The sequence below is a fragment of the Prionailurus viverrinus genome, chromosome B3, assembly GCF_022837055.1.
Source record: "Prionailurus viverrinus isolate Anna chromosome B3, UM_Priviv_1.0, whole genome shotgun sequence".
NCBI classification, from domain to species: Eukaryota; Metazoa; Chordata; class Mammalia; order Carnivora; family Felidae; genus Prionailurus; species Prionailurus viverrinus.
Window position 1 is genome coordinate 16,327,241 of NC_062566.1, and position 12,899 is coordinate 16,340,139.

At 51.0% G+C, this 12,899-nt stretch overlaps 1 protein-coding gene across 10 annotated transcripts in view; it reads right to left on the reverse strand.

Annotated features, from left to right (window-relative positions):
• Positions 1 to 12,899, reverse strand: part of APBA2 (amyloid beta precursor protein binding family A member 2) — a 272,652-nt gene that overhangs the window by 14,920 nt on the left and 244,833 nt on the right. For all 10 annotated transcript variants that reach the window (XM_047863713.1, XM_047863718.1, XM_047863717.1 and 7 more), the window contains 3 exons: positions 8,527 to 8,672; positions 4,335 to 4,421; positions 1,442 to 1,627 (listed from right to left, as the gene is read on the reverse strand). In XM_047863713.1, coding sequence (XP_047719669.1) covers positions 1,442 to 1,627; positions 4,335 to 4,421; positions 8,527 to 8,672 — 419 coding nt within the window. The remainder of the gene's footprint in view (positions 1 to 1,441; positions 1,628 to 4,334; positions 4,422 to 8,526; positions 8,673 to 12,899) is intronic.

Here is a 12,899-nt window from a genome sequence, read left to right on the forward strand (position 1 = left end):
TGAAAACACTGGGCCACAGCAGCACCCCCCAACAGCAGTATCCCTTCTCTACCCCTTGGCCCACAGCCATCCACAGGGGCGGCCACCTCCCCTTTGTGCCCCCTGCTCCTCATGACTTATGTGCCAGCAGACCATTCACCCTCCACTGCTGGCCTGTTCCTTGTCTTACCCTGCCTTTCACTCATAGCCCTTCCCAAGGGCCCATCTTCACCAACCACCCCCCCCCCCCCAGTCTCTATGACATCCTCAAGCCCTGAGTCACACAGAAGTGCCCAATTAGGTGTCCACGAATACCTGTATTGTGGCGAAAAGAATATGTGTGTGCACCAGTGGGTGTGTTTAAATTTCTTCTCCAATCAGTATGCCATTACTGCAAAGCACTTCTAGCTGTCTTCAACTTCTTAATAAAGATGGCTGCCTCCATCCCTACAGTCTCCAAATGTAAAAACTGGGGGGCCATTCCCCTCTGCTTCAGGTTTCTGACCTGCAAGTCCATATGTGAACAAGAATGATCCTTGCCAAGTGTCCACGGAGAAGAGATTGCTTTTTAAAAATTCTACTTTGGGGGTGCCTGGGTGGTTCCGTTGGTTAAGCGTCTGACTTCGGCTCAGATTATGATCTCGCAGTTCACAAGTTCAAGTCCCGCATCGGGCTCTGTGCTGTCCGCTCAGAGCCTGGAACCTACTTCGGATTCTGTGTGTATGTCTCTCTCTGCCCCTCCCCCACTCAAGCCCCCCCCCCCCCCCCCCCCCCCCCGGTCTCTCATAAATAAACATTAAAAAAAAGTTAAAAAAAAATAAAAATTCTACTTTGGCAACAGCCACAACAAGATCTTCCCGCCAGGGGGCAGCAGAGAGACCTGGGCCCATTCTCTCCTGTTACCTCCTGGCCCTGGGCTCCCTTCTCCCATCCCTATTATCCAATTCCAGGCTCAGAAAGATGCTCTCATCCCATTGAAGGAAAGAGTGAAAGGGTTCATGGTCTCCTAGTGAGCCTGCAGTATTTAAGCTTCAGAATTATTTTTCAACTTATCATGATGTGAAGTGGTCACGAGTGAAAGCAGAGCTACTCCCCAGACACAGACGCTGCCTTCCTTGTGTGCAAGCCCCACATGTGAAAATGTGCATCTTAACAACAGAAAAAAGTCAAGGAGTATTCTCTTTTAGGAGGATAAGGTTTTGTTAAAGGATATCTTCAGATAGCTAGCCACCAATCCCCCCACCCCCAGCCTATTTAACTATGGTTCAATTTATAAACAGCCCTGAAGTGAAGTAGAACTGTGTTCACCATCTCTGCAAACTCTGAGTGTTAGAAAATACATCAATTACAGTGCATGGGATTTCTACCTGAGACTTGGCTTCCAAAAAGCCTGGGATGCCGGAGCCCTGGTGAAGTCTGGGCTGTTGGGAGAGGGGTGTGGCACGCCTGTGCAGTTACTTACATCCTCAGACTCGAACACGTGGCAAATCATCTTGTACTGCTTCTTCCCCTCCTGGGCCCCGGGGGTGGTCTCAATGCAGTCCTGAGAGGCCGACCGGGGCATGCGGCGCCTGGCCATCAGCACCACGATGTTCCCAATGTCTGCGATATAGGAGATGGTGCGCAAGGCATGGTCCATCATGGTTTCCTGTCAGGAGAGAGAGGAAGGGGTCCACGTTAGGAAACGTCAGGGAGAACAAGCCATTAAAAAACACTCAAATGAAACACCTGGGTGGCTCAGTCGGTTAAGTGGCCAACTTTGGCTCAGGTCATGATCTCGCAGTTTGTGAGTTTGAGCCCCACGTCAAGCTCTGTGCTGACAACTTGGAGCCTGAAGCCTGCTTCGGATACTGTCCCTCTCTCTGCCCCTCCCTGACTCATGCTCTGTCTCTCTCTCTCACTCTCAAAAATGAATAAATGTTAATAATAATAATAATAATAATAATAAATAAAAATAAAAAACACTCACGTTCAGAACTTCTCAAACTTGACACTGATGATGTTTGGGGTGGGTCATTCATTGTGAAGGGCTGTCCCATACACTGTAGGATGTTCAGCAGCATCCCTGGCCTCTACCCACTAGATGCCAGTAGCATCTCCCCCTTCCTAAGCTGTGACAACCAAAGATATTTCCAGCCTTTGCCAAGTATCCCCTGGTTGAGAATACACTGCTCCAGTGAACACAGAATTTCAGGCAAACGATTCACAGTCAAGGTGAATCTGCCTTCACCTTCAGCCTACAGCACTCTTCCACTGCTTCTTGGAGGTACGATGTTGGGGTGGAGCTCATGGTCCCTGCTGGAGGGAGAGCAGGGAGGCTGCCAGCAGTGAAGCCTGTCCCCACCTGATCACAGGTAGTCTGTGGCTCTGGAGAAGGGTTCCTTCCCTGGAAGACATGTGTTTCTCCCTAGCAGATAAGGAAGGCTCCAAGGCCAACATTTTCCACAGATAAGTTCTTCCCAGAGAGCCCAGGCCCCGGTCAGGGGACACTGAGGCAGCTCCCCTGACTGATGGATGGGTCTCAGTAGCCATTCAATTCCCTGGGCTCCTGGCAGGTCCATTACTCTTGATGGCTTTTGTTGTCTGACAGGACTCTCCACTGAGCGTCTTGCTCGTGACCCCTGCCTAACAGGCTGCGCAAGAAGGCTCGGAGAAACTAATCAGTTGTTCTTTTATGCATTTGTGCTGTTTGCACAAAGGAAAACTGGGTGCTTCGGCAGCCTCTGAAGCCCCTTTTCTTCCTCACGAATCCATTTTACAGCAGGTATTGCCCCACGTCTGTCTTCTGGGAGCTGAGCTGTTTTCTGGCCAAGGCTAGGTTTAAAACCACAAGGGCCACTTTTCAGAAAGGGGTACTGGAGAGGGGACAGTGGTGGTGGCTCCTCAGCATTTCCTGATTTCTGCCCGCATGTCCAGGGTAGAGCCACTGTCCTCCCAGACGGAGGGGCACCTAGGAACTCACAGCCTTCTAAAACACATGTATTGTCTAGCTCTGCTCGTTGCAAGGGCCCAGGAGCAACGACGCGCCCACAATGCTGAGCACGGCCAGCACGCAGGTCTTTGTTGCTGTATGTCATTCCCCACACTAAAAAGAGCTGTGTGTGGCTCCCTGAAGAAATGGCTGATTCCAGGTCTGGGGCAGGGCAAGTGTAAGGGGAGCTCAGAATACCTCACTGTCTCAGAAAGCAACGACATGAGCAAAGACTAGAGGGAAGATGTTAAAACCACACAGGACCCAGTTTAAAGGTCTCTGGCCGGCTGAACTTGGGATCACTGGAGCACCAAAAAGAATAAGGAAGTTAACAGAGGTAACACGAGTTAAAAAATAAACATCAGTCCACAGTGAAGAGAGAGAGAGAGAAAGAAACAAAAGGTCTTCTGCACAGATAGAGAGAGGTCTGATAATACAAGTGGAGAGCGTGACATGATTAGAAAATCACCATTTTGCACTTCCAATGTTCGAACCAACTCAAGCAAGATGATCACTGGATGCTAAAACCTTCAGGCGAAAAAGGGTGTGAGGGAACAGGGTACCCACACATCCAGTGACACCACACAGATTACTCGCTGATGACAAAGAATCAAAGGGGTCATTACCCCGGCATCTGGCGGTCCTCAAAAAGGCCCAGTAATGGAGATCTGGCCCCAGAGTGAATGGGGCCTCCCTCTCAGCAAACCTCAAGCACACAGCATTGCCTGAGGCCTTCCCGACCCCTCCCTCCATCTACCCCTTGCCCTTGGCCTCCTTCCCTCTTTCTCCTTCTCAGCTCATAGGCGTTTATATCCTGCATGGCTCACTTCCTCCTCATGGATCTGTCTTTTCCACCAACAGCAGTGTAAAGCACAGGAAAAATGAGAAGACGCTGGCCACAACACATGGTTTACAGGTAGAAAATCTTAAGACAGCGCCCCCCCCCCCCCCCCCGCCCGACTCTGGCCCCCTGATGGAGGACCACCCATTCAGAGGGCAGAGGGCTGCCACAGGATTTCCACCCTCCAGCTCCATTCCCCGGACCCGGCATACGGAGGTTTCAGGAAGGCCATTCTAGAATCCTGACGGTGAGCACACACAGCTTCCGAATCCCACTTTCCTTCCCCTTCACTTCGTCTATTTAATTCAGCTGCAGCCAGCACACCTACATCCCCGGCGTCTTTATCTTCCCGGCCTGATGCTCCTCGGTCCCCTGCAGCTTACTCTAGAATCCACAACCCATTCAAGACCCAAGGTCCGGAGGAGCAATGGTCCTTGGGGACAGCCATTCAGCTCATCCCAGAGGGAAAGTTCTCCTGCGATTAGAGGTGGGACGTTAGGGGTTTAATGACAGGATTTTCAACAATGGTCTTTAAAACCTTACCTGTGTGTCCGCATTTAACACCTTGATCCTCTGGGTGGAGATGAAAAGATCCACTTCGGTCAGAGTCTGGGCATCCCCCTCCGAATTCTAAGAAAGGACAGTGGATACTGTTACAAATTAAAAAAAAAGAAAGAAAGAAAGAAAAAAGAAACAACTAACTTGAACAAAAGCCTGACAATTTTACTAATGACCCTGAGCGCCCCTAGAGGGAAATGCTGCCCCAGCTTGGAGCAGCCATGGGAAATCTAAATTGCACACCGCCTTCCAGCGCAATCTGTAGCGAAGTGAGTTCTAAAGGCAGTTTGCACAGGGCGTGAAGGAGGAGGGAGGAGACAGCTTCCGGAAGCCTGAGCATGGAGGGGGGCTGGACGCCTGGGGTCTTATGTCCCAGCATCCAAAGCGCAGCCCTTCCACTCCCTAAAAAGTAGGCCTGCCTGCCGACCCTTATCAAGCCCGGTGAAGGTACAGGGTCTCTGTACTCAGGCTACATGCGTTTCCTGGATTTGGGATTCCAAATATCCCCAGGAAATGGGGAAGAAATTTTCAAAGAAGTTGGATTAGATTGTCAGCATCTTCTTCTGATTTAAATAATCCTAGTCATGTCAATCGCCCCAGCAGGCTTAATGCTGGTCTTCCAAAAACCCTAAGGGAACTAAAACTCCAGCCGGACTCAGTGCTGCCCTCCCAGCAACATCAGAGAAACCAGAAGCATCTGTCACACAAATGCCCCTGCTTTGTCAGCTCCTGGAATACCTTCATCATATGGTCAATTCTTATGTGTACATGGAATGTTCTAGAAGCTGAGTGCACTATTTATTTAGGGTCTGCCCTCAACCAAGATAGCTTGTCATTGGGTTTTACATCCATGGGAATCCTAACTGCTGCTGCACAGTGGCAATGAAATACAAATTCTTCCGGTGTACCCACTGAGGTAAGTAATTCTTTGTGATCACTAGGAGCCCACAGTGGCATATCTTCCACTTCAAACGAGCACAAAATGTGATTTAATTCCTCACTAAAAAAATCTGAAATCAGAAATCCTCCTGCTGACGATTCCTCAAGAATTCAGAGTCACAGAGGGGCCCTGTATAATATTGATAAATTCGTATTTTAGCTCTGTTTTCAAGGGAAGCAGTCTTTGGGGCTTTCAGCCCACCACGAAATGACACTGCTTTTAACAGATTTTAAAGAGAACACAGTTCTGGGGCACCTGGGTGGCTCAGTCAGTTGGGCGTCCGACTTCAGCTCAGGTCATGATCTCACAGTATGTGGGTTCGAGCCCCACGTCGGGCTCTGTGCTGATAGCTCGGGGCCTGGGGCCTGCTTTGGATTCTGTGTCTCCCTCTCTCTCTCTGCCCCTCCCCTGCTCATGCTTGGTCTCTCTCTGTCTCAAAAATAAATAAAAACATTAAAAAAATAATTAAAAAAAAAAAACACAGTTCAAAATAATCCAGGTGAAAATACTTTGCAGGAATGTAGAAGAACTACTTTTTCTCTGATTTGAAAAACCGGGTTATATCCTACATCCACATGCTTCTAGTTATAGTGTGGGGCTGTTCCTCAAAATCTTTTTGCTAAAAAAAAAACCAAAAAACAAAAAACAAAAAACAAAAAAAAAAACAAAAAACAAAAAAAAAACAAAAACAGGTTGGACCAGAAGCAAAAAAAAAAAAAAGTTTGCAGGAAGTTTGAGCGCTATGATGTACTTGATCAGAGAACAGGGACACACACATAGAGCTGAATGAGCTCAGACCGGGGGGGGGGGGGGGGGGGGGGGGTGTGAATGGATTAAGCCAAAACCTGATCACTAATGGTGAACAGCAAAGCTCGCCCCATTGTACTCTCTGCTGGAAGAAAGGGGGAGTGCACCGTGCATCCAACAGAGGGCCAGCAATCAAGTGGGCATGTCTGTGGATGGGGGCACCATGACCCCACAGTCAGCAGCACGTCAGCTGTGTGGGGATGCTGCTTACTCCTGGTCCTGGGCTCCTATCAGCACTTGCCTGGCTAGATGTGAGCACACCAGAAAAGGAGCCCTCAGCCACGATCCTGAACATCCCCTTGCCCAAAGGGAAGAACAACTCTCCATGGATATAATCAGGTGAGCCAGCCGCAGAGGCTCTTCTAAGCTGGGTCTGCCTGCTTCCACCCATTCGGGCTCTCTGGACTACAGATCTGAGGACCAGGCACAACAGAGCCCTGTTCCAGCTGCCTGGTATTTGGGCACAGGGGTGTAGGGGTGCACTAGGCAACTGCAGGCAAGGGACACCTCCTCCTTGGTGGGGCGGGGGAGCACACCCCAATTACAGGTCTGCAAAGCCAACCCATCTGCACTGCCTGGAGGCTCCCAGCAGAAAGCTGGCTTGGGCAGAGGGAGATGGCTGAGTTCCTTCCTCTCCTACAGATCAGGGAATCCAAGGAAACACCGAGGGGCAAAGAGCAAATGTCACGGGGAGAGAAGTCTCACCGCAGGAGGAAGGGAGCCACCAGACAGGCTCCTCTGGCCACACAGACAGAAAACAGGTGTTCTAGGTGAGGGTGGAGGACTAAATCTCTTGCTGTCAAAGCACCAAGCCTGCACCTGCACCAAATGAGCGTCTTCCGAGGCCAAGCATTTGAGATTTCCTGTATCGGGAGGACCCAGCATTTACTAAATGACCAGTTTTACAAACAAATGACCAGGGTGTCACCTCAATTTTTTTTAAAGTTTTCTCATGCTCCAGAAACTCTTACCAGTGGAGAACGCAACTCATGGACAAGCTGACCTTCTCATCATCCTGATTTAGTAAATTAAACTTAATGAGTCTTTAAATATCAGAACAATTTAATTAATTCTGTACAGGAGGCCGAAGCACTCAATGCGTCACATGGTCATGTGAAATGCTACATGTGAAAGCCGTTGATGGGAAACAGTAACGTCACAGCATTAACCATGTTCTGGCATGAGAGACTGAACAAAAACATAACAAGGGCAATGATGAGGTTCTTCTATAAGTGGGTGGTTAAAAAAAAAGTGTCTGTGGTTTTGTTCAAAAATCTATTTATCTACCAAGGGAAGAGTAGGAAAAAGCTGTTTGCCACATGATTTGTGTTCCTACAAATAGGACCGCCCCCCAAACTGCATAGGACAAAGCCCAGAAACACCAGCAAACCCCTTGGTCCTACACACCGCTTTTTTCTTGATTTTAGCAGCCTTTTGCATCCTCTGAGCAGCATGTAAGAGAAAAGAAAAACAGACAAAGGAAGAAAGAAAGGAAGAGAAGGAAGGGCAGCAAAGTTATTTTAGACTTATGGTTAACACCCTGGGACTCAGACCTTGTGCTCAGAGGAAAGGGGCAGGGGCAGGGGCAGGATGGGTGCATAGCCATCACTTCGGGGAGCACACACACTGACCAAGAAAAGCCCACACAGGTCCCCCAAGCGCTGGAAATTACCAACAGCCACCCAGATCTACGAGGGTAAGACTAAGGACAGAGAGATGCAGAACTGGCAGAAAAGCGTCAGGCTCTAGGCAGGGGAGCAGGACTGGGGTCTGGGCAGGAGGGCCCGGGGCTCTGTGCATCTCCTCCCCTGACCACCATGGGCTCACACCACAGACCCCTTTGCCTCTATAAAAGAGGTGGGGGAGGGGTCTGACACGATTTCTCACCCCATAGAGCCCAGCAGCATCCACAGACCCTGAACTGCCCAGAGGGGCACCTCCTCAAGCCACCACGCCCTTCTCTCCTGACCCCCTTAGTTTTGCTGACTTGGCCTCATCTTTCTCCTGCCCGTCTGCACCCACTGTTCAAAACCAGGCGATTCAATGGGTACCCAGAGCAGCAAATACATCAGAAATTTCTATTTAAACGAAAAATGTGATTCCTTCGTTTCCCCTTCTGCAAGCACTTTGGTGCCAAAGATATACAGACCATCAAAATGGGATTTGAGCCTCCACACAAATGTGTTTTATGAATGGAATGTGGTGGAACCTTTAAAAATTGTGTCTCCAGTGGCCCGGTGGTGGCTCCTCATTAAGGAGCCAGCAGCCTCTGTCCCTAGCCCAGCATTCTTCTAGACAGGCCAAAGTCTCCCTTGGCCTCTCCAGGTGCCTCAGGCATTCACGCTCTCCCTGCTGAGGGTGGTTGCATCCCCCTTCCCAACTCCAGTGCCTCCCCACAGTGAACCAGGGCTCTGCTGAGCCCACCAGTACCTTGACCCGGCTGACGGCCTCCTGTGCCTGCATCATTCTGATGTTTTTGGAAGGGTTACGTTCTGAGAGCAGCTGGGTGGACCCCAGGTAGTTGGCAGCAAAGATGATCCCATCAATGAGGTCTTCTGGTTCGCAGGGCCCTGGAACTGAAGCGGGCATAGTTAGCATCTTCCCAGAGGACAAAGGAACAAGGCAGCAGGGACAGGGGACAAAGGAGAAGGGCTGAACCACTGCCCATCTGCAGCCAGCAGAGGGAGGCCAGTCTGCTTCCCTCCTCACTACACAGTGCCTGGTATAAGTAGTTTCACAAAATCAACACCCCGGTCAGAAAACTCTACATGCATGATACAGGAGGACAATTCCAGGTCACTCAAGGCACCTCAGCCTCCATGGTGACAGCCACTTGCTACAATCCCAGAGATGCCCTGTCCCCAAGTGGGCAGCATTTCCATGCCTGCCCCAGAGCCCTCTGGAACTCAGGACAGTGAGCGGACACTGCCTGCTACCCTACAGTTCTTCTGGGGCTTTCTCCTCCACTTCTGCACTGTAGGATTCTGGCCCTGTCACATGCCTGGGTGGGCACCCCCATCCCATACACCTCAGGTCCAGGTCAGGTCCATGGTGCTTGCTCCACCTGCTGCCTCTAGGCCAGCGCTGTCAACAGAATTTCCTACCATGATATTGAATGTTCTATCTTCGTGCGGTTCAGTACAGGAACTGCTAGTCATGTATGGCTTTGGGGCGCTTGAACTGTGGCTACTGCAAGAGGAACTGAATATTTTTTTAAGTTTATTTATTTATTTAGAGACAGAGAGTGTGAGCAGGGGAGAAGCAGAGACAGAGAGGAAGAGAGAGAGAATCCCAAGCATACTCCACACTGTTAGCACAGAGCCTGATGCGGGGCTCGAACCCACCAACTGTGAGATCATGACCTGAGTCAAACCCAAGAGTTGAACGCTTAACCAACTGAGCCACTCAGGAGCCCCAGAGGAACTGAATTTTTTAATTTTATACAACCTAACTAATTTACATAGAAATAGCCACATACGGCTAGTGGCTCCTGTCCTGGACAGGCAGCTGGAGGTAAGATCAGCAAACCTTTTCTAAGGGGCTAGATGCAAAATATCTTGGGCTTTGCCGTCTGTCTGTCTTAGTCACCTCTGCACCTGTAGGACAAAAGCAGGCACAGGCAATATGTCTAATGAGCAAGCACAGTCCTGAGTCTGTAGTCTGTAACCATCACTCAGCTTGCCTCTGAGACCCACCCACCTTCCTTTCCAGGTCACACGGCCTTCTTCCCTCTCCCTGTCTGCCTCTGGCCAGATCCCTCCTTGTGAGGGACCTTGGCTCTGGTTCTCAGGCTCCCCCTCACGCCAGTGTCCCCAGGGCTGGCTATCCTGTGGTTCCCCAGGCCCCAGGGCCAGCAGTCCCCTCCGCCAACTGTTTCATGTTCTCACCTCTGACCCACTCTGCTTCTCAAAGTATCCACTCGCCTAGCCCAGATGCCACCGTTCACCAGTCCCATAACATCTGCCCACTGCCCTTGAACCTCTGCCCCTGCCCCAAGGACTCAACAGAACTCCAAACACCCATTCTCTGGGAGGCCTGAAGCTGGAAAGAGAGCCGCCCAACAAGGCAAGTTGGTTCCATTACAAATTCATGGACCAAAATGCCCTCAAAACTTGTTGGCAACCCTGAGAGGTTCCTCTGAGAAGTGCCTCCTCTCCCACTGTGCAAGCACCATTTCATAGCTTCCCCCATGTTCTGGAACTTCCAGTTGCCCCTCCCCCTTCACTGTACCTGACAGAGTGTCACCTGTGCTCCCTGAGGGACAGGCAATCTAAGCAGTCTTCCTTCCCAGGGTTCTGTGAGGCAGTGGGTCCCCACTGGGGGCTGAGGATCACCTGTGACCCCATCCCTCTCAGAGTCAAGTCCTATGAGTTGGGTCTTCTCAGGGCTTTTAAACACCCTCCAGTGTCCCCTGGTGGGTTCCAAAGCCTCCTTCACCCATCCCCGCCTCCAGTGGGCCCCCTCCCTCCTCCCTCTCGAAGGCAAATATCTGGAAAGAACTGCCTCAGCACATCCCAACCTAGCTGCTGTGTCCCTGCTCCAATGTCCCCCACACTAAAGCTGCACACGACCTCAGTGCCCTCACATTCAGTGGGCCTTCTGGTCATCGTGTCACCTGCCTCCTTCTTGAGACATGTCTTCCTCACTTGCCTGTCACTCAGTGTCCTCCTTCGTCTCTGGCTGTTCTTTCTTGGCTCTCTGCAGGTACCCCTTCCTCCATGAGGCCACAGAATGCTGACATCCTGGGGACTTAGTGCCTCGGGCTTCCATGAACACTTGCTTGCTGATGAGGGGTACTGTAGTTCTCCAAACCCCAACCTCATGTACTCAGCAGCCTGCTTGCTGGCTCTCCTGGGATGGCCCCATCTCAACACGTCCAAAGCAAAGTCTCAATATCCCACTGCCATCCGGGCACTGAGCCTGGTTCTTCCTCTTGGACACCACCACCCTCCCAGCTGCATGGCCTTCACATCCATATCCAACCCATCCCCTGAGTGCTGTCCACTTTGCCACCACACCTATCCTGAGTCTTTCTCCAGTTGCCCATTTGTGTCCCTTCATTTCCTATGTTGAAGCCCTAAGCCCCAATGTGATGCTATTAGAAATATGACGTCTGGGAGGTGATTAGGTCAGGAGAGTAGAGCCCTCATGAATGGGGTCCGTGCCCTTATAAGAGGGACCCCAAAGAACACCTTGCCCTCTTTCTGCCACAGGAGGACATAGAAAAATACCATCTGCAGCCTGGGAGGGGGCTCCCACCAGAACTCGACCACGCGGGCACCCTGACCTTGGAGTTCCATCCTCCACAACTGTGAGAAATCAATGTCTGTTGTTTATAAACCGCCACAGCCTCTGGTGTTTTGTTACAGTGGCAGGACTAAGACATGAATCTTCCACACAGACCATGCTGCCACCAGAGGTCCTTCTAGATGGGAGATCTGATCTTTTATCCTCCCCTGCTATAAACTCCATGGGGCCTCTGATTGCTCTCAGGATACAGACAGAAGTCCCTGAGCCCCAAAACACAGTGTTCCCATTCAGAGGTACGTGCCCATGAGGGGACAAGGAGAGTTTCACTGGCCTCATCCTGACGTCAGCAGACCCCAGAGTCTGGGGCCCCGGCTCCAGCCCACACGCCCACCAGGCCACTCAGGTGCCAGGAGCCCAGTGTGTGGCCTGTAGTGAGCAGGCTTTCACCCTGAGAAGTGATTGTGCAACTTCCCTGAAACCAGGCCCACCGTGGGTTCAGGGCAAGTTTTCTAAATGATTCTGAAACTTTAGTTCTCTTTAATCCACAGGAGAAAAGGGCACACAAAGCTGAGATGCCCCAGGAGGGGGAGCGTACATCACGCTTTCACTGGAACAAACCTCAGCTCTGTGGACATGAAGTTAAAGCTCCAAAGCAGGTCATAGCATGTGTGCATTAGTCTACATTGTCTGCCTGAAGATCCATACCCAGGGGCACACACATCAGACTCACACACATGTGGGGAAACCACAGATACAGAACCGCTGTCATCTCTTCCACAGCAGTGCCACGGCTCCTGCACTAAAGCCAATTTTATAAGGTGCTTTATTTTTTTTTAACGTTTATTTATTTTGAAAGAGAGACAGACAGAGACAGAGAGAGACAGAGCACGCGCGAGCGGGGGAGGGGCAGAGAGAGAAGGAGACACAGAATCCGAAGCACGCTCCAGGCTCTGAGCTGTCAGCACAGAGCCCAACGCAGAGCTCAAACCCATGAACTGTTTGATCATGACCTGAGCTGAAGTCAGATGCTTAACCGACTGAGCCACCCAGGTGCCCCTTATAAAGTGCTTTAGAACAAGGTGAAGTGTTCTGAAGTTTGAAAGAAACCTAAAAGTAATACCAGGCCCTGGCAGGTTCCAACTTAGGAATGCCCCAGGTCATGCCCCATGGAATGGTGGGGGCCCTCCCATCCTGACCCCACTGTCCTGGGGACCTGCCCCTTCTCCCCACTGACCTTGACAGCCTCCACAGAGCCCCCAGATGATGTACCCCTTCCTCTTGGGTGCTCAGTGGTTTACTCCAGGGATCTTTGATAACACTTGTGGAAGTCTCTAGCAAACCCTCAGGGAACCAATCCCAAGGCTCCAGCCCTCAGCCCCCCAGCACTATCTGCAGAAGCCACTGATGCCTCAGGACCTCCCTGGCTCTCCCCATAGATGATACTCTGGAAACTTCCACAGGCTGCTGGCAACACCTCTCAGCAAGCCTGAAGCCCCTCACCCGGCCCCAGCTCTGTCGTCCATGTCTGGAGGAAAGAAGCATCGCCTGCTACA